This window comes from Epinephelus moara, chromosome 6 (assembly GCF_006386435.1).
Source record: "Epinephelus moara isolate mb chromosome 6, YSFRI_EMoa_1.0, whole genome shotgun sequence".
In the NCBI taxonomy this organism is placed as follows: Eukaryota; Metazoa; Chordata; class Actinopteri; order Perciformes; family Serranidae; genus Epinephelus; species Epinephelus moara.
The window spans coordinates 7,229,976-7,251,977 of record NC_065511.1 but is presented as its reverse complement, the minus strand read 5'-3'; the positions used below and the strand labels follow the sequence as shown (position 1 = coordinate 7,251,977).

The 22,002-nt window shown below is 40.4% G+C and overlaps 2 protein-coding genes across 2 annotated transcripts in view; one reads left to right on the top strand and one right to left on the bottom strand.

Moving 5' to 3' along the window:
• Positions 1 to 22,002, bottom strand: part of tsnare1 (T-SNARE Domain Containing 1) — a 1,274,638-nt gene that overhangs the window by 607,179 nt on the left and 645,457 nt on the right. The gene's annotated exons all lie outside the window — the stretch shown is intronic.
• adgrb1a (adhesion G protein-coupled receptor B1a) overlaps positions 1 to 22,002 on the top strand; it is a 253,455-nt gene that overhangs the window by 174,931 nt on the left and 56,522 nt on the right. The window contains exon 17 of the mRNA XM_050047694.1: positions 19,759 to 19,885. Within this exon, the coding sequence (XP_049903651.1) occupies positions 19,759 to 19,885 (127 nt within the window). The remainder of the gene's footprint in view (positions 1 to 19,758; positions 19,886 to 22,002) is intronic.

Sequence of the window (22,002 nt, the reverse complement as noted above, 5' to 3'; positions counted from 1 at the left end):
TTCAGTTTAGCTTTGGAAGAAACGCTAAGCCAACTACACCTATCTTTTTCCTTGAGAGAAGAACAGAAGACTGCCCTAGAAGCCTTCGCTTCCATGAAGGACGTTTTTGTCGTTTTGCCGACGGGATACAGCAAAGGCATAATATATCAGTTAGCCCCACAAACAAATGGGGCTTAGTGCAATGAATACGTCACCTTGTTTTTTGCTCTGATTGGCTATCGTGCTATCCAATTGCATGCGGCAGCATTTAATATGCTCCATTACTGCCGCCCCATGGGTAGGAAGGGTGTATCGGTGAGGGCCAGACTCAAAATCTTTCTAGGGTTGAGTCTGGATTTCCAGGCTAAATAAAAACAGTATTTCTATAGAAAACAGGAAGCAGAGCAGCAGATTGGTGAGTGTGACACGACTCTTGTACTGATGGCTTTAGTTATGTGGTCATGCTGAATTTAGCGTGTGAGCCATTATAGTACAAGTTTCTCCCCCTCTGAACAAGAACTACATACGTGTTCTTTTAGTACAACCAAATGATAAACAAAAACTTTTAAAGGTGACAAAAATGTTACAATTTACTCTCATGAAATGAAAACACACTGAAATAGCGACAGCTACTGCTACACCTATACTCTGTGAATCTGGGGTTATGCCATTGTTGTGTTGGCCAACCAACGTCGCCATGTTAACAACTTGTCAACAGATGGCACCCACCTATCACCTAAAGCTATGCCTTGAATGATGCATAATCTTAAGCTTTGATAATGTTTAAATAATTGAGTAATATAAAAATCTACCCCCTGTACAGCTGTCATGGACAGTGAAATTAGCTACAGAGACCAAAACTCTTTTTTGTACCAGGTTTTAGTGTATTTAGTGGTCTTTACCCAGCCTTTTTCTATCGACCAGCCTTTATTTGTTAAAGCCTTATCATTATAATCTTGCTGATTATTTGAATACTGGCTTTTATTCATTTATGGCACATGTGATATCTATTATCAGTTCAAAACCGTGTCTGAAGCCCTTTTAATGAAAATGTTACCATGGTACATTATGAGAGTTTTATATGATCTTGATGACATTGACCTCTGGGATGTCACCACCATCGAACATAAGAGACAAGACAGTAGGAGAGACAGTGACAGAAACATAGCAAGGACAAAGAATCTAATCTCCTGGTGTTTGGGTGTGGGGTTGGGGGTTGGGGGCGGGGGTGGGGGGGGGCGACATGTTCTATGCAAAATTAAAATCCATCTTGGACAGCAGCTATGATTAATGAGTTAATATTTAGGAGAGAAATTGGAATGTGAGGAGGCGTCCTTGTCATATTGATAAGAGCTGTGGAGCAGCCTGGGCCTTCACTTGCACCACGCTTCAATCTCCTGAAATCAATAACAAGAACATCAGCAGCTTCTTTCTGTCACTCTCACTCACACTGACATTATTACTTAGTTTTGTTTACAGTATGTCTTACGTAAATGAATACACACAGTGTTTGCTAGATCAACCTGTTGGTTAACTTTAATGATTGATATTTTATGCCCTTAGATTTGACAGAAAGTGATGGAAGACATGGTGAACAATACGCATATATAGGTCCCTGGTCAGAACCACACCGGGACATTGTAGTTCATGATCCATGGCCTAAACCCTTTGGCCAACAGGTACCCCTCACAGTAAAAAAGTAAATCCTCTTTTTTTTTTAAACGATACAGAATAAGGGTGGTGCACAGTGAGAGAATAAACAGCTCAACATCACAGCCTTTTTTTTTTTTGGACAAACAAGAACCACCATTTTATTGGTTTGAATTAATTTGAATGCACCTCATGTAACCTAACCCTATGCTACATTGTATAATTGAGGCACTGCAAAAAAACAAAAAACACAAAAAAACTTCAAGTCAGCTGCATCTTATAAAGCTGCTGACTTTCACCCCGGAGGTTGGTGTTCGATTCCGGTAAGATTGGAAAAGCCATACCTTGTTCTTTTTTACTAAACTCAAGCACCTGTTTTTGTTGCTGAAACCAGACCACATGCATGTGTTGTTGAAGGGAGAAAAACATCAATTTGTGGTCTTGTACTAATTTTTATTTTGAAAAGAGACTGTATGCAAACTGTACATTTTCTGTTAAAACAAAGGTATATTTTGAAAACAGACAATGCGTGTTATGGAACGTCAACAACCAACGCACCCAGGGTACTTTACACATCATATCTCAATGTGGAAAGTCCATGACCAAATGCTGGTCAGAGAATGTGATGGCAAATCAAAAATTGTTTTTTTTTTTTTGTTTTTTTTTTTTACAAATTTCAAAATAAAGTGACAGCCCTACTCCATAGTAGATTCATATTAGAGTTATGCTATGTAGTGTGTGAAATAGACTATGGTGAATGTGCTAGGAAAGGTAGTATCAGCACTGCTTTTACCTGGAGCTCGCATGTACGGAGCCTGGGTTTGTTGAAGGTGGCGGTGCTGTTTGGGCTGAGAAAGCCATGTGTAAGTAAGGTAAAGGAGGTTATTGGGTTGGTGCAGGCAGCAGTGAGACCTGGCATTAGGGGAGTGTCTCTGGGACGCCAGAGATCACTGTCTAGCCTCCTGGAGGTGTAGATGAAACACTGGTGAAAGGAGGTTCCCACCCGATGACCCCAAAGACATGTTAGTTATCACTGCTCACTGGTCTGTATAGTTAAGCCTTGCCATAATAGCTTATCATAGGGCTTAAGGCCAAAACACACCGGCGGCGTCATATGACGGCGGCGTCATTGACGTGAGTCAAGTGCCGCCCCCAACACACACAAAAAGCATCGCTACGGGGCGTCAACCGGATTTCTATTGCACACTCCAGTCCGCGAGAGCTGGGAAGTACAAAATAGCGCTTTTTCAAGGGCGGCGACGCTGGAAAAATAGGACAATAGCGTAAAGTGCTGCGTGCGGCACGTCGACGCGCGTCGAGCTGCCACCAGTGTGGGTTTGTAAATAGAAAATAATGGGGGCGGCTGTTTTGACGTGCGTCGTACGGTGCCGGTATGTTTTGGCCTTTAGGAGCTTATTCACTGAGTGCTGATCCTTTCTCTAGAACACAAAATTTTGTGTGTATTTGAATACTACCTGGTAACTCACCTAAAATACATCCAGAATATACCAAACAACATTTTATCATCGATAAGTCCTTTTAAAAAGGATTTACCTACCGGACTATTATCTCTCAGCATAGTGTCTGCTCAAATGTTAGCATAAAGCCTCCTATATGATTATTGTACATTAGCCTATTCACCTTATTTTTCATGGAAACACGGAGGCAAAACAGAACGCAGCCAGCTTCCGTTTTTTTGTGCGACATCGACATCAACATTGTCCAGCACTCTTCACCACTGTGTAAATGTCCCACGGTATTTGCTACAGTGACATTACTGAGCGCATGGAAATGTTTACATTACTGAAAGCAATTTTAAGGACTAACTTTAAATATTTGAAGTTAATCATTAAAGAATAAATCACTTGGAAAGCTGGCGCTGCTCCACATAATTTAAAAGGTAATGTAGCGTCCGCCAGGATGTGTGGGAAGGATGACGCAGTTATTCGGCAAACCACCATTTATTACGGAACAGTAGCCTACAGGTTACTGTTGGCTGTAACCACGCCAAAACAACCAACAAACAAAAACTTACATTAGCTGTAACTCCAACTGTGCACTCCTGTTCACTCCTCCAGCTCACAAATACACACACCAGCACACGCACTCACACAGCCCTTATTCCCGTCACACTCGCACTCCGCCCCCCTACCTATACTCATTCAATCCCAAACATGCCATTAACTCACAGAACATTGACATTATAACCGAACATTTACTGCAGGGTCGCTACAGTAACTTAGCCTACACAGAGCGGTGGAAATGTCCGTGCAGGTATAGACGGGTGTGGCTGGATGGTTGATGCGTACATGCTGATTCGGGTGCTATCAGAGCCGATCTGCACATCACTATGGCTTAATAATTAACTCAGTCAATAAAAACAACCTGTCCTGTGTTAGGAGTGTATGTCGCTGACAGAAAGAAAGAAAGAAAGAAAGAAAAAAAGATTTTTTTTTTAAAAAGATAGAAAAGCAGTGTACACCTCACATATTTATTTCTCACAGTTGCGCACACTTTTGGCTGAGCGGCTGACCGGAAGTCACGCACAAAAACACAGAAGTTGATCACTATTTACTTCTGTGTTTGAAAATAAGGTGAATATACTTTACCTGTGGATAAGGAAAAACACTGATGTAAATGCAGCAGAACCCTTTGCATTTGGAACGCGATCAGATTAACCAGACCACATCTGCACTGTGATCAGATGTTAGGAATAGAATAGAATAGAAATAACTTAATTTATCCCATAAAAATACATGGAGCCAGTACAGCAGCATTGATTTGGGAGACTCTTAAGGGACCTGAGGTGATTACATGGTAAAATCAACGAATTTTATTTTATGAAAAAAATTGCCCTTTTGCAATTTTTTACTTCTCTCAGTCACTTAATCCTGGTGTCCGGCCAGGGTGAACTCCCTGTGATATGTGCTCCAGGGGTTGTGAACTGTATCCGCGGAGCCCCCTGTGCCTCTCCAACTGCTCAATGAGAAATAACATTGCCTCCAGAGGGTCGGACTCATTCTTACTTCTGTACAGCCCCATGCATTTGAAATCCTCCACTAATCCTTAGTGTATGCATACTTATTGTAATATTCAGGATTCAAGGTTACTTTATTTGTCCCGGGGGAAATTTGTCTTAGACATAAAGTCTTAGACAAGTGCAGACATAAAGTGCATTCAAATACATGCAACACTGTCCCTCATCCGCTGTACTCAATAACAGTGCCATGTCTCAACACAACCATGAAGTAGAACCTAATAAATTCATGTAAATTAGCCTCAGATCATCCATTCTCTGTACTTTATTTCCACATTTAAACATTAGCTCCACCTTGTTATAACTTTTCATGTTGCAACATCCATTTTGCTTGATCTGCGTTGGCAGCAAGACGCTTCGTACTACCACAAAATGGCCTATACAGATAATACTGCACATTGTTTCCATTTACCTGACAAAAATCATGTTTGCCAACCCTGCCTGCCTGATTTTTATAGCTGGATCCAATCACAGTGCAGGGACAGTTGAGACACGCAAAAACCAGTTGGAAATGGTGTCTGGGTATTAGCACAGACAGCTGGGGAACTGATTGTTGTGTTTATGGTTGTCATCACTTAACAAATTTGAGATTATTTTTGGGCCAGTCTCCAAAAAATAAAAAATAAAAAAATCCCATACCCCATTAAGTTGACCTTCATTCTTCATTAGTGCTGACATTGCTATACAAGCCCATTGACTGTTAGGGCTCATTTTTGCTCAAGGTAAAATAAATATATGGACACAGACGGAGCCTTCTGTCCATACTTTGCGTTCATTTTGTCTGTATTTGTCCACGTTTTCTGAAAGTTTATGGTTACAAATTAAACGGAGCAGCATCACTGGAAATCGTGGGGACAGTGTAGCGTAGGTCAAGCAAGACACAACCATAGGACATGAAGAAGTTATTTTAAAAATGGCGCAACAAAATGAATCAGTAACAAAGTGAAAATAATTATTCGTCTAAAAGTCAGTTGTATCTAATGGCCTAACAGATCACCACCGTCTACAACGCTTCCTTACGGTAAAAGGTACAATATTACGACCTCCTCCACCGTTGCCATGTTTGTAGTTACCAGAAACTTTTGACTCTGCCCCCTAGTGCCATGTTGTGGATCTATCTATGCCAACATAAAGGACCAATGCAATGCAATGTGTGGCAGTAACGGTTACAATGTTTGAAATGAACTAATCTGTTTTTGTATGTAAAGGGAGTATAAAGGAGCCCTTCTGTGCATCCTTGTCCTTAATGTAATCAAGAAGCAATCTTTAACTAAATTCACATATTGTTTGTGGCATGTAGTCACCAACATTCAAGACTTCTCTGCTGTGGCTGACAATATTGTTTTGCAGATGTGGACTGTCTGTAGTACTCCACCAGCTGAGCATATGCTGGTAAAGAAAGTTGATCACAAATCAACATTTTTATAGGCCAACATTCAAATGCAATTCATTACTCCTGTTACTAATGGGTGGGGATGAGCTCTGAATGTTTTTGACTGAAAAATTCAAGTCTGTGCAGTACTAAGTAATTTTGTCACTCCCCCCATCATCCATGCGTTGCTATCAGTGCTGCTTGCAGACAAGAGAAAATCCAGATTTGGGAGGTTCTGTGCCTACATAATAAAACAAATGTTTCATGACTTCAGACAATCACTACTGAACAGATTAAAATAGAGCGAGATATTTCTGCAAAGACTGGACATTGTTTACCAGACTGCAGTCACTAACTAGCCTCCCCTCTGATCATACAAATCAATCTTGCTGTCTCATTTAATTTACAGAGTCAGTGCTGATGTTGAGGAACTGCCTCAATTCATCAAAGATGTTGGAGCTGACCACTGCGGACTTAAATTTTCATCAATTACTGTAATACAATTATCCGAGAGGAGGTGAAGTTCAGTGGGCAGGGGCATGTTTGTTTACAAGTGTTCCGAATAGAAATAGGCTGCATTACAGGCAACAGACTGCACACACTCTTCTGTATTTATATTCAAAGTTTGCCAATTCATTCTAACTTATATACCAGCCAACTCACCAGCTGTGCGAGAGCACAAGACATTGATGAATATCCTCTAAACATTGGTCTACAACTAACTAACTTTAGTCTGTGGACAGTTTTAGTATTTCGTCACAACCTAGCTGCAGCCTCTCTGTTAGGTTTCATCTCCAAAAGAGCCCAAAATCAAGGCACCAAGCAGGCAGGTTGAAGAAACAAAAGCGAGCTCTAATAATCAAAAACTGGTTTCAGTCATCAAAACAGGCAGGCAACAAAAAACTGCAGAAGCAGGCTGAGCTAAATCCAGGAACAAAGGAGAAACACCAAACTAAACTAAGGACAAAGAGGTATGATGCAAGGATCACAAGCAGGAACACAAACCAGGGAATAAAGCCACGAACACAAACGACCTCACACTGAGGCCTTGTTCACACATACACGGGTTGAAAATGGTTTTGGTCTTTTGTCCTCACATACACTGCGTACTGTGTTTTAGGTCACTAAAAATGGAACTTTTGTAAAGTGCAGGATGTTATCTTCTTAGTGAGGTGTCACAGACTATGAGACATTTTGTGCATTGGCGGACGAGGCGAAAATGGTGCTAGTTCTAACCCTGCTAACAGGACTTTTTACATGTTCACACATAAATGTACAGTTACTTTTCCACTATATTGACATAAATTATATATATATATTTCATATTTTGTTCTACGACATAAAATATGTCAGTAAAAACCTTACTCATGAATTTTGAAGCTTTTATGTGTCTTGCTGACCAGTGGCTAAATCAGAGTACAGAATGTCATCACAACATACATAGCTTTACAGTCTCATTATAGGAATGTTAAGTCAGAGTCAGCCAGGTGTTACTGTAAGTAAGACTGTGGTGTAGATTGTCAATAGCCTAACAACTAAGTTTTTCACTTCTGGCTATTGCATTTAGACTTCAAACATCATAACAGTGGGCTTCATCTGTGAAGATTATGTTCCTTTACAAAACATGTAAGTGTCTTAAACTTTTTTTTTTCACAGAGCTTTTTTCTGCAATAATCCAAAATCCAATGGAAAATCCCATTGTCTTTTTGACAAGGGAAGCAGGGCGACGCTAACCTCCATGCCTACAGAAAAAAACATCATTACTGGAGAACGCTATAGCTTTTTTTAGGCTTCTAATTGGCTAACATCTTCTTCAATGCATGACTTTAGGATGGGGGTTATACCGTTTCCTGTTGGTTTGGCATGCTCTTGAAATTCATTTGGATGTTTCTGAAAGAGGGAAAGCAAAGACACAAAACACAAGGCAAGAAGACATGTCACGCAAGGAGAGTGACGCTGAAAATAAAACAGGGAATAAACTACAAAGAAAAATCCTACAGAACCATGACACTCTCATTTAAAAGGGTAGGGCTCACTTGCTGTAGGCTATGACATAACCATCTTGATTACCACCGTGATGACGAAATATTCGCTTTTCAAATAGTTAGGTTCTTAAAGAGGATCTCCACGCTAGGGCATTAACAGAAAAGTCGATTTGTCGACGTGTCGACATCAGTGGCACAAGTCGACACCCCCGACCCCCAGTTTTGGTCTTGATAGCTAATTTTAACATTTGTGAAAACTGTACAGGTGAACCTGACGCTAACCGTGACAAAACAGACTAGACTCCATGGGCAGTCATGTATGTTGAACCCACAACTGTGGTAGCAGCTGCTGCAACATGTATGAAAGAAAAGGAAGACTGGCTAACCCTAGCCCCAGTTTGTGCAGCCTACACATTGCTACTCGCTGTGTTAGCTACTGTAATTACCCCCAACTCCTCTGTTACATTTTGTATGCTAGTGGGGATTTAAAGGGATAGTGCACCCAAAAATGAAAATTCAGCCATTATCTACTCACCCTCATGCTGAGGAACGCTCTGGTGAAGTTTTAGAGTCCTCACATCCCTTGCAGAGATCGGCGGGGGGAGCAGCTAGCACACCTAATGGCAGACGGTGCCCCAGACTAACGTCCAAGAACACAAAATTGAATCCACAAAGTATCTCCATACTGCTCATCTGTAGTGATCCAAGTGTCCTGCAGTTCTTCACTGTGTTCGTTAGTTGCTAAAATGTTCCTGTCTGTTGTTTGGTGCTGATCAGGTAATGTACAGTGGGTGAGACAGAATTAAGAAAACTAATAATCAGAACTAAAAATCAGAAAAGCAAGCTGAGAGATGCTTAAATGCTCTATAGAGCTGAGCTGATCTACAGAGCTGGTGATAATTTTCTATCGATTTGTCCACATCACACATATGTATTTGACCTAATTACAATCTAGAAATATTGATTAGACAGCCATAAAATATGTATGCTTAAAATGAATTTATCTTCATAATAAGCATTAACCATAGCTCAGATTCTAACAGTAAGTCAATAAATTGACTGGTATTTTTATAGTAAAGATGATAAGTAGTGTTCTCCACAGTATGTCTGTATCTTGTTATGGGGAAATGTAAAAATCTCTATTTAAAGAGCTTCTCCAACATTGTGGTCTTGCATTTCTAATAACCTTCAAGTCTTGCAAAGGAAAGATTTTTTTAAAAAAGGAGGTCCAGTTAAAATTGAAGCAGCGGATTCTGACTTTAAGTCGCCAGTATATAGGTCAAGTTTCAGAAACCATGGAACCTACAATTCCCATAATGCAATGTGACATGTCCCTAGTCTGTAATACAGGGTTTCTGTTGGAAATGTGAAGTCTCTGAGCCCAAGCTGAGATAATCCTGATGACTTCATCAGGCTTATTATTGCTGTGTTGTGCCCCTGATTAAACTGATACATAACATTAATGGATTGATTACATTGGATGAAAAAATGTATCCAGTGTTAAGGCTAATAATCAGAGTGCAGTTATAAATAAAAGTACTGTAATGTAAAACACTATTTGTCAAATAAGCATTTTTTTAAGTTCTGATATTGTGAACTGAGCTGCCCAAGATTAAACGCATTCAGTTATAATCTTTGACTTTATCATAGATAGTATCTGTAAGTATACATGATCTTGTAGCCCAACCAGTAAACATCAAGCAGGAACCTTCCTCCTTGTAGGTCTTTCCATAAAAGCCCGTGTTTATATATTTCCCCTGTGCTGGCAGACTGCTTTTCATCCATGTGGCCTGTTCTTGGCAGAGGACATTCTTCCATGCAGGGCTGCTGGACCAGCACCTAAATTATCCAATTAGACGCTGGGGCAAAACTGTCTGCAGGCCACTGTGTGTCTCACAGAGAGGCCTAATCGCGTCAGCCATACAGAGAAACTGCACTGAGGCCTAATATATTGGATTTCTGTTAGAGGTGATGTGCTAATGTCAGCACTGAGTCACCTCCTGGGGCTAACTCTGTTTCTGTCTTTCACACACACATACACACACACACACACACACACACACACACACACACACACACATACACCGAACATACACTTGAAATCAAACACAGTCTGCATATTTCATTTCTGACTGTGAAGTTATGAGACCAGTGGATGTGTGAGGGTGTGGCTCTTTCTTGGGCTACAGTCTGCTGCCCTCCTGCACACCCTTTTTTGTCAAGGTTATTGCTGTTGTTGGGGAGGTACTATATACAAACAGGTAACAAATTAAAGAATACTTACCCTTTTTGTGGGTAAGTATTCTTTAATTTGGGCCATTTGTATATTGCTTACTCACCCCATGTTACCTTGAATTTGGGAGGGAAGCTTTTTCTTACATGTGAACGAAGAATCCAAAAAAGGCAAACATTCTTCATGAGTTGAAGTGAACAGGGTCCGTGTTTAACAGCAGCAAAACTATATCAAAACATCCATTTACAAACTGTCATACAACTCATACATAATAATCCAAGTTGCATTTATCCAGTCATATCAGCCAGTCAAGGCCAGCAGTGGTCATATAGGTCAACGCTGCAATCAAGTTGTTAAGACCCATAAACATTTATTGTAAGGCGGAGCCCTCTAGTGACCTTAGCAATAACTATACTGTAGGAGCAGAGGAGGAAGTGAGGTGATGTAGTACAGTGATGTTTTGTAAAGATCCCTACTGGATGGGAAGGAGGTAGTGGAGGGGTCAGGACCCTCACCCTGGAGACTTGTGTTCATGCCCCAAAGTCAGAGTTAACTTCTCTCAAGAACAACATAGCGGAATATGCTACAATGTGTAGCATACTATGCTAGTGAAGTATGTGACGTGACGTGACGTGACGTGACGTGACACGACACGACGCGACGTGATGTAACATTAGTAATAAAAAATTACACCATGATCTTTTCTTCTTAACATAACCACCTAGTTTTGTTGCCTAAATCAAACCACAAAGTTTTATAGCATAATTGCGACCGTTTCATAACATTAAGGATATGTTTTACATTGCGATCGTTAAGATAGTAATGTATGTCTTTTTTGGAAGGGTTATTAATGTTGTTTGCGTGAAAGGGGGAGAGAGAGAGGGAGTGACATGCAGCAAAGGGCCACAGGCTGGAGTCGAATCCGGGCCGCTGCGGCAACAGCCTTGTACATGGGGCGCCTGCTCTACCACTAAGCCACCGACGCCCCAGAGAGACATTTTGTGATCAAGGGACATCTACACAGCAATAAGATAAATCCCCCCATGGAGTCCAGACACTGGTGGAGGTGGTGGCTGATGACTCTGAGGCTGCTGACTGCTGAGGCGGATAAGGCTAATGAATCCATAAAGACTAGGTGGTGACTGGGAGGCGGAGGGCACGCGCTACTGCAGCAAGAAAGAACTACAGGCAGAAAAAGAACCATATTTAAAATGAGGAGCAGTAAGATGATTGGTGAACAGAGAAGGTATGTTGCCGTGCTATTAGTTGATCGTGAATCAGCTGAAAAACAGCTTATGACTCAATTGACAGACCCAGACAATGACATCTAGAGATAGTAAATGAGCATGCGTGCAAGGAGTGAATGGCAGGGTGAGAACGAAAACTTACAGCCTACACATTAAAAGTATTGTCTCCTTGACTGAACTTTTGCTAGAGCTTCATGTGTCCCTGCACGAGACTTTTCATTTTGTTTTGGTGAAATTGCATGTGTTTGGGAAGTACTGAGCATATACGACTTGGATTACACTGCAGGAGTTTTGTGAGAGTTTGTAAAAGGATGTTTGATAGTTTTGTTGTTGCAATTGCAGAACCTGTTTGCTTAAATTCATTAAGAATTTTTTTGGGATTCTGAGTTCACTGTAGAGAAATGCAAGAAAAAGTTTTCTTTACAAATTCAAGGCAACGCGGTGAGTAATACAAATGGTGCTCTCCACCACCATCTAAATGCCAGATGAGGGAAATTTTTTGGAAAAACACTGTTCATCTACAACTGAGGCTGTTGTGGAGACTCATGGTGAAACTACACCTCACTAACTTACACACTTAATGTTGGTTTGTCCTTTAATTTGTCTCCCCATTGTATTTAATCATGTCTTTGAACCACATATCTCAGGTTTGGTGTAGAAGTTACCCCTCATGTTCACCGCAATTGGCTTCATCGTGTTTGAGCTGATTCATGACTTTGTCACATTTCCCCCATCATTCCATTGTCCACCAACAGTATTTCAGAAGTCCTGAAACACTCTGTTCTTCAGCAGCCACATCTCTTTGATTGTTATATTTTACCTTGCTTTGCACACCGCCTTCTGTTTTTGCACTTCCTGAACAGTAAACATTAGCAGAGGCTGGAATGCTTTGCTTTATGGGGTCTGTTCCTTCATAATAATTTCTTAATTATATCCTTGAAAGCTTCCTGGAATGGACTGTGTAATTTGGCAGTAATTATAGAAAAAGAGACTTTGCTCATGCTTTCTGTTGACACTGGCACACTGACTGAAATGGCAACAGAGTGTCTGCGGCAGTGGTAACAGAGTCAGTATGTGGGACAACTTTGCCCGATGAACTTTAGGGGTTTAATTAAACCTGGTGTATAATATGATGCAAAATAATAAGTTTGCACTGTGTGGGTGCTCATGGTAAAGCTGAACCAGTTCTTTTATGTAACTTTTTGACAATCAACATGTAGCAACTGTCCGTCTCTGATATCAATGCTGTGTCACAACTGTCAAAACTTCATTTATAATTAGAAGGGGGAGGTGTCATTTTGATATGAAAAGTTTCTGACCCCTGTTATAGAGGTTTAGAGGATTATGACGAAAATACATGATGACCATTCTCACTCATGTCACGTGAGTTGTTGCTGCAATTTTGGGGTTGATACCATTTGTTACACAGATTTGATGCTAAATTTGTGTACCAGGTGAGCATTGATAAAATGGTCAAAAATTCCTCCAAAATACCAAATTGATACACCAAGACATTGAGGAAAACCACAGACAAACCAATGTTGTGATCTGGTATCAAAAACTTTTCACATTAGGAGATTTCTGTAAGAATTGCATTTTGGGGGGATATGATGGCGAACGCTTCTGCTCTGGAACCCTTATTTTCAATATAGGTAGGAAAGCCATACATCATGATGCTGTGATTGCCCTCTAAGTCACAGTAGGCCATTTTATACAGTGAGGTCAAGTTCCAAAAAATGGTCTCACTACAATGAAATGGCTACTATGGGGGCTAACATCATCACACATAAATACAGTCAGGCTCATTGAATCCAGTCTCAGCTTTTCAGTCATACCCCATTTATGCAATTCCAAGAAACCCCAGTATGCAGAAATATTTAAATGCAATAGGTAAAAATAACACCTTTGAACTGCATCAATCATTTCAACTGCATAGGTATACTCCAGATGTGGCAAGGTGAGACTTGTGGGTACCCACAGAACTAATTTTCATTCTGATATCTTGAGGTGGGAGTTCAAGGGACCTCTGTGAAAATGGCCATGCTATTTTTTCCCTCGCCAAAATTTAGCCTAACTTTTGAGCGTTATTTAACCCACTTCCTTCAAGCCCCTCCGTCAAGCTAGACAAGCAAGACATGGTTGGTACCAATGGATTACTTAGGTCATCTAGGTCCGTATCATAGCAGTATCCTCATTCTAGATTTAAAACCCGCCAAAGCCTCTGAAAGACAGTCATGCCGCATTAGGACAATGACATCCTCGCGGAGTAGGTCAAGAGAAAATGATGATTATGCACCAGCAAGTGCTTTGTCAAAGATGCATCATCATCACATTGATGATGTGATATATGATATGATATGATATGATCAATGCAGAATACTCCCAGAACTCATTGACTATAGGACACATTCCTGTGAAGCCAGTTATACTGTGAAGTTAGGACAACAACAATATAATCAGCCCATTGCTTTACACTTTATGTAAATAGTCTATATGAACTGAATTCAGTCGACAGATTCCTCTAAGTGTCTTTTGAAAAATCGTCATGATCACTGGCTTTTTAAGAGCTTACTATTATCAGTGCCTAACATGAATTTGGATTCCATGGCTGGAGTACAAGTCTGATTCAAAACCTGCATGCTGCTCAGTCAATCAAGTCAATGCAAATTCAAGTCAATCAAGTGGGTGTAAATTTGTGCGAGGAGAATTGAAGTCTGTCGCCTGTTGCTGCCTGTTGGTAATTCATAACACTTGGCTGCTTTTCCATCAATTTGACTTATTTGCTTAATTTCTCTGTGCACTGAAGCAGAGTAATGTAAGGCCAGTGTGTGTCAGGAGCCCAGTCAAATGGAGTTTTTCTGCCTAATTGCAAGAGGTGTCAAATTACCAAACCCTATAGCAATAGTATGTGAAACAGCTTTGATACATCAACAAAACATCTAAAAATAAAAGCCCTTTACACAACAGACTTTCAAGGTTAGGGTAATGTTTGCTTAACTGGTTGCTGAAAGATAAGATGCGTCCTTATTTCATCACCCTAGCTGATGAAGTATATACTTTGTAAGAACTGTGATCGTGGATTTGTCATTTCACAGTAAACACATGGAAACACTTTGAAATCTTTTTACAGTAAATAATGCAAATATCAACCTCTACTACCAAGTTCTGATTTGGTCACTAAGCCCCGTTCACCTGGAAACGATATTAAAACAGAAATATTTAGAATGCTGAAAACAAAAAAATACTGATATTAGATTAAAGGGATAGTTCATATTTTTTGAGATGGGGTTGTGTGGTGTACTTAGTCAGTGTATTACATAGTAATACATAGTCAGTATATACATAGTCAGTGTATTACTTGCAGCACTTGTCCGTGGACACCAGAGCATGTGAGTGGAGCGGGTGAAAATTTCCGCTCCTCGCTCGCAGACCTGTCACTTTGTGCTGCTCGTCTGCTCCGCTTGATTCTGCGCATTCTTCGCTCTGCTCCGCTCCACTCCATCATAATTTTATCCCGCTCCACTCGCTCACCACTCCGCTCAAAAAAACTGCGTTGTACTAACCTAACCTGTAATCTAACTATTCACCAATAAAACATGAGCTTGGTAGATTCTCCGGGGAAGCCCTCTCGCCTCTCCCCGCAGTTAGGGACCGTTCTCCAAGGTACCGCTGCTTCGCTTCTCAGTTTCTTTTCTGAAATACACAGTAAACTCCATAGTTTTGAAAGAAAATAGTGTGGGTGTGCACAGGTGCAAAGATGCATTCTGGATGGGGCATGAGCGACCGGAGCGAAATTGGAGCGAGAAATAAGGCTCCGCTCCACCTTTTAAAAAAATAGCTGCTCCTCGCTCAACACAAAATCCGTCCGCTCCCCGCTCAGCTCCGCTCCGCTCACATGCTCTGGTGGACACGCCCCCAGTTTGGAGAAGCAGGCTCGAGCCTGACATGAAAGCTAAAGAACGCACTGTTATGGATGGGGGTCAGCAACAAAACTTATTTAAGCCACCTAAAAAAAATCAGTATGAGTTTAAGTGCATGCTATACTGAGTGTATTTTCACCACTTTACCCTTCCATCAGACAGCTCTTTTCGACAGGGAAGCCATCAACGGCTTCAGTTCCCCATCTATGCTCTCGTCAAAGCCACCAGACTCCATTAACAAAAACAGTCATTTTAGCTTGCTAAACACAGGAGGTGCTGGTCTAGTTCTCCTTCAGTTGATTAGTCAGTTTGTGTTATTGTGAGACTTTGGTGTGTCCAAAATAACTCTTTTAAACACCAAAGTTATGCAATAATGCAAACTAAATAAGTGATCAAAGCAGTGGTAGATCATTAGCCCCTGGATTCAGCAATGTTAAATCACTGTTTTTCTCAATGGAGTCTGGCTTTGAATGGCAATGCAATGGCTTCATTTTCCCATCAGAAATCACTGTCCGACATTAAAGTTAAGCAGTGAAAATATTCATAATATAGCACACTTTAACTGAAATTCTTCTGGCCGAGATGTTTTTAAGGTGGCTAAAATATGTTTTGTAGCTGACCCCTCACAGCAGCAGATTGCTTCGCTTCCATGTCACACTCCAGCCTGCTTCTCCAAACTGGGGTGTGCTGACTGATATAGACAGTATTTAATATACTGTCTGTGGATAAGTATCTTATACAACCTCACTTTAAAAAAATCTGAACTATCCCTTTTAAATGATTGCGATAAGAGGATAAAAGGGAATAAAAAATAAAGAAAGATGCTTTATTTATTAATCCACAAAGGCAATTTTTCACATGGTAATGTTACAAAATGCGATTGAAATGTTACTCTTTGCATACCTCTCGTATCTACACACCACACACGTGCATATTTTAGAGGGGTTGTCCAGGGTCAACCACACAGCACCCTTGGAGACGTTTAGGGGTTCAGCGCCTTACCAAGGGCTCCTCAGCAGTGCCCACTACTCCAGCCATCATGTTCTCATTCCAACTTGTTAAATACCATCAATTTGTCAATGGACATACACATTAAAATATGACGTGCAAGGTACCCTCTTCCATCTGTTTTGGACATTCACGGACAACGTGTCAATTTACTCTGCATGCAATGTGTCGTGTCAAAGTTCACTTCAGTTTTGATAGGAAATGTTAAGTCTTTGCTCATTACACGCATAAAGTCTTTTTCAAAGGCAAGTCCCCACAGACTGAGCTACTGCCGCCCCATGGTACAAAGTTAAAGTAATACATTGTTTTGACCAAGTCACTGATGGAGTCATTTTTCTGTCAAAAGCCAGTGAAATCTTTACACTTGCTCCTACCCATTCCTAAGTTTTTATCATATCATTTTTTTGGTGTTGGTGGTAATGAGCTTCCACAATATCTCATCAGAACTGATTTCATGTAAACACTCAGCGTAGCAGTAGCAGAACTGTCTCCAGTGGCTTGGGGAGGTTTCTAAAATGTATTTTCTCTCTCAAAAGTTTCACAACATTGTGAACAAACCAGAAATTAAGATTCATCTTAAGTAGACCTTTTTCACATCAGACATTTTGACTTGCCATAGCAGGAAAAGCACAGCCGTAATTATGGTTCCATTCCATTTAAGTGTCTCAATAAGCCGTGTCAGTAAGCCAGCATGCACAATAGCCTGGTGCTGGTAACCCTACATGGAATGTAGCCATTATTGATGTTATTAATTACACTTGTGGGTTTTTTTTTTACCATGATGCGAACTACTGTCAGTTGTTAGCAGGTGTGATCTGTTTTGTTACCATGGAAATGCAGCTCTAATGGGGAGTATGTGTAGGTTTTCAGGCTTTGTCTTTGTGTACCTGACATTTAACAGAAAAAGAAATAACAGTGCTAATCAGTGGAGCTGGTGAACATGTTGGTAGCACCCACTCATCATAAACTGTTGGTGTAGCACTTCGTATTTTAAAATAGGCTCACAAAGGGTATTATTAAAAGTTATGGGTGGTATAAAAACAACACAAATAAAAACATAGGTTCTGTGTCTATGACATCACTTCCGGGAGGTGATAAACCATATTCAACATCCTTGCAGTGAATTTAGGTTAAAAATAAAGTGAGTTCTGACTCAAATAAAATAATTTTTATTTTTTTATATATTTTGTTTTGGGATGTCATGGTGAATCAGAATTTAAAAAATGGCCATTCAAGTCATTCTCATGGGGAAACAGTTCCCTTCTCATGTCTCACTCACAATTTAACTGGCTAGATAGCTATTTTGACAAAGATATACTTAACACCTACCCAATGATGAACATTTTTCATACAGTGCTTCAAAAACAAACAAAGCCTGCAACAAGAGGGTAAAGCTTGGATGGCTGGGGCATTTGCAACATTTGCAAAGCCAGATGATTATGAACATGATCCCAAGAAGATGGATGATTGGATCATGTGAATTGTTTGTTCCATGAGACATGTTGAGGAGGAAGAGGGTGGGAAGGCGGTTAGTTTGCTGTACCCAGGGGTGACATAGTTGGAAAAATTGTATTACCCAGGCTTCAATGGGATGGGGCCCTCGAAAAGTCTGAAATAAAAAGTTTGGTTTTGTTCGCAATTTTTCATTTCAAGTAATTAGTGCCTTTACTAAATTAAAATGGGCTTATTGACTGAATGTTGTGTAAAAAAAAATTGCAGAATCTCTCTGAGGTACCTCTCACCCCTTGAAGGCACAAAATGGTTTAGTCCGCCTCTGCACATCAAGATTTGTCTTGAAATGCAGCTAGAACTGAGAGAGTGACTGCTCAGAATGCTGGGGCACTAACGTACACTGTGATGTTTTTTACCCAAGAAAAGGAAATCAGGGTTCCAAAAAAGAAAAGAAAGACAGAAAGCAAACTTTGTATAAAAAATTTCAAAAGATGTGTCAGAGAGACATGCACCAAAAGGGGAAGAGTGGGGAGCCCAGTGGCACTGCTTATGCATAGGGCCTAAAATTTTGTGCTACACCCCTTTCTGTACTTACATCCCTCCTTTAAAAAAAGTAAACAAAAAAGAGGTCTATCATTGTTGTTATATTATATATTATGTTATATTATATATTGTGTATTCATTAAGCCTACACTTAAATACCAATGTGTTTAAAGTGTCCCATTTTGTCAGTAAAGGTGTCACACTTGGATAGTAGAACCACATAAAATGTGGTTTGGGGTAGGCTATTGTACATTCTAAACAAGAATCCAAAATCAAATTAAAAATAAAAAAATAAAGTAACAATTTACATGCATATTTTTAAGTGACTACAACTCTTCTCATTTACAGTAAATCCAATGAGTCTTTTATAGCAAGATTTGGTTTGACCTCAAAAATCTTAATTAAGTTGAATCAACTTAATATTTACCCAAAAGGCTGTGTTGATATTTAGTGGTCAAACTATTTTATTTTATTTGATTTGATGGAAGTTGAACTTACTTCTTTTAATTACATCCTACTAAAAATTGTCAAAAATGGTTTTGAGTGTGACCAACTTTGTTATGTAAGTTGACAACTGACTTAAAAACATTAATAAAACAAACTTTTGTCGTTTTTTTTATGCTGGTCAGCTTTATTTTAAGTGTTATCCACTGACCCCATGAGTGTGTTTTTGAGGAAGAGTCATGCATCCTGTCTTTAATATTTCTTTTTTTCTGCCATATAGTGTTGTAGAGCTCTGAGGCTGTTCAGAATAGTATCATATGAAGGGTTAATACATTTGGACAATAATTAAAATTGACACGGTGTTCACCATAAAGGTAAAAGTTATTCATACACTTATTGTAGTCGTTATCTTTAGCACTTCACGGCCAACATAATCAGTATTTTATTTCTTCTACTTTATACGAATATTAAATAATGATAATAATAATAATAATAATAATAATAATAATAATAATAATAATAAAAATAATAATAATAATAATAATAATAAAGATAGATTTGTGGGGCTGTTGGCAGTGTGTTGGTGTAATGTGTCCGGGCAGAGACCTGCAGCACGCCGCCTCACAGCCTCCTCATCACCGCGTTCACTTCGCTCCCTGCGCCCTCTCGCCTGCATCCGGCGGAGATGTAAATTGGATTAAATAGCCGGTGCAACGCGGTCGGATTTGAACCGCTTTCTTTTTTCTTTTTTAGCCGGGGCTGTCTCTATATTCACCGCATCGCTTCTGTGCGTGTGTGTGTGTGTGTGTGTGTGTGTATGCGTGTGTGTGTGTGTGTGTGTGTGTGTGTGTGTGTCTGTCTGTGTGTGTGTGTTTTTCTCCCGTGTAGCTCCTCTCTGCTGGGATCCTGGTCTGCCAGGGGCTGCAAAGCCGTGCTAGTCGACTCATTCAGAACCAAATGCGTGTGTGACAGACTGTCCACCTTCGCCATTTTAGCACGGCTAAATCCCGAAATGGTAAGTCCGACAACCTCCCTTGACTTGACGTTAAAGGTATCGGAGACGCTGTGGTTTTTTGTGGGGTTTTTTTATGTGAATGCATCAGCTGTTTTTTTTTTTTTTCCAAAGGGCGTCATTGTCATTACATATCAACAGATCCTCCCTCTCTCTCTCCCTCTCTCCCCCCTCCTTCCCTTTCTCTGTCTCGACATGCCAATGCCATGCTGCAAAAGGTTATTATAGTCTTGCCAAGGGAGAGGATTTTTCTCTTTTTTGGGAGGTGGAGGGGTGGGGGGCATCTTTATTCATGTTGCACCTAGAAGGAGATAGTCTGTTTATGTGTTCCAAGAGGAAATGCACACAGGAAGGGCAGCACTGAGCTAACCTGTGCATTAAGATGGTGGTGATCACTGTCAGATGTCCTGGTAGTCATACATGACATGGTGAGTGGGATTTACGCTCATGTTATAGCTGATGATCATACCTGCATGCACCCCCACACCTTCACTTCTCTTATTCCATCAACAATTCTTGTTCATATTAGCATATTTTAACATATTAGACTGTCAGTGGTGTCTCCATGGTTACCAGGCCCCATGGAAAAGGTGCTGCATGACAATCCAGTTATGTGAAAAAAAGACACATGTTAATAAGACTAGTAGGCTACACAATTCCCTAACGTTGTGGCTGCAGCTGGACACAGCGAGCCAGCAAGTGTGTGTGTGTGTGTGTGTGTGTGAGAAAGAGAGAGAGAGAACAGAAATGTCTGTTAAAACCACAGCAGTGTCCCTGTGACTAAAACCTGCCCCAGTTTCTTTGGGGAAAGGGCAGTGTCTTTGTGGGGAATTTTCATTCAGTGAGATTAGTTATTATTAGACTGGAAATTGCCTCGGAAGCAGTTTGTTCACTAGTTGCCCTGGTAACAGCATGGGCACCGAGGCTTTCTTAAAGACATAGGAGGCAGTGTGCTGTTTATCCTGCTTCCTGCACAGCCTGGAAGGGAGGCCAGGCCAGGGTGAGACAGCTTGCGTTCACCCCCCCCCTCTCCCTCTTCCCGTGAGCCGAACATGTTTAATTCTTTTTGTTTCTGGGATAGCTGTGATTTTGATTGAAGCATGTGACGAAGAGGAAGGGCTGTGAGTGAAGGTGCTGTACGCTTTGATGGCCTCCGCAATAAATATGGCAGTCCTCCTCGTGCTGGGAGGCTGCAGTGGAGCATTCCATTTGTGCTTTGATTAGTTCATCGATTAATTAGTCGCCTGACGGAGAAATAGTGAATGAGAAATGAAAGGAATAGTTCAACATTGTGGAAAATGCTCTGACATGCAGAGCTGGAGTCAGGATGTGGTTAGCCTAGCATAACGTAAAGACCGGAAACGGGGGAAAGGGTTTAATTATATTTGTTTCATGTGAGCACAAACAGAAATGCAAAAATGTCAATTTGTGGTTTTAGGAGACGTTACATGCTGGAACTACTTTATTACAAAACTATTGCAAAATCTCCTGCTATAGCACAGGAATGATTGCTGAGCATGGGTTTGAGCCTTAGCTCTCCAGCCTCCATCTGATTCTTTCTAAGCTGTAGAGGTTTTGGTTCCTAGCTGGCCACCAGCATCATCAGTCGGGGTGGGGGCAAAATCAATACAGCATAGCAGGGCGATTTTTTTGTGTGGCAGTATCGGATCTTCACACAGTGCCAAGTATCGATATTCTTATTATATAAATTCTTAATATTACAAATACAAATTAAACTTCAGATAGCTTTCTTGAACAATATAATACGTTGCTTTTTCAGCCCACTGAAAAATTTTGCTGCGTACATTTTGCTGCACAAAAAATGACTGAAGTGAGATGAACAGACTTACACTTGTTAGATGATACAGATGTTGACAAAGTTTTCCTTTAAATCCTTTAAAGGCATTAAATGGCAATATATTTTACCACAATATGCAGCATATGGCAACACAAATGGCAATAATAGTGTATCCTGACTAAAGTATTGTGAGAAAAGCAGATCATGGAGCCTCTGGGGATTCCCACCCCTAATCATTAGATACTGATACGTGGTTGACTTTAGGTTGTGATGTTGTGTAACCAAAATTGAAATTTAAGTTAAAAACCCACCAACACTCACT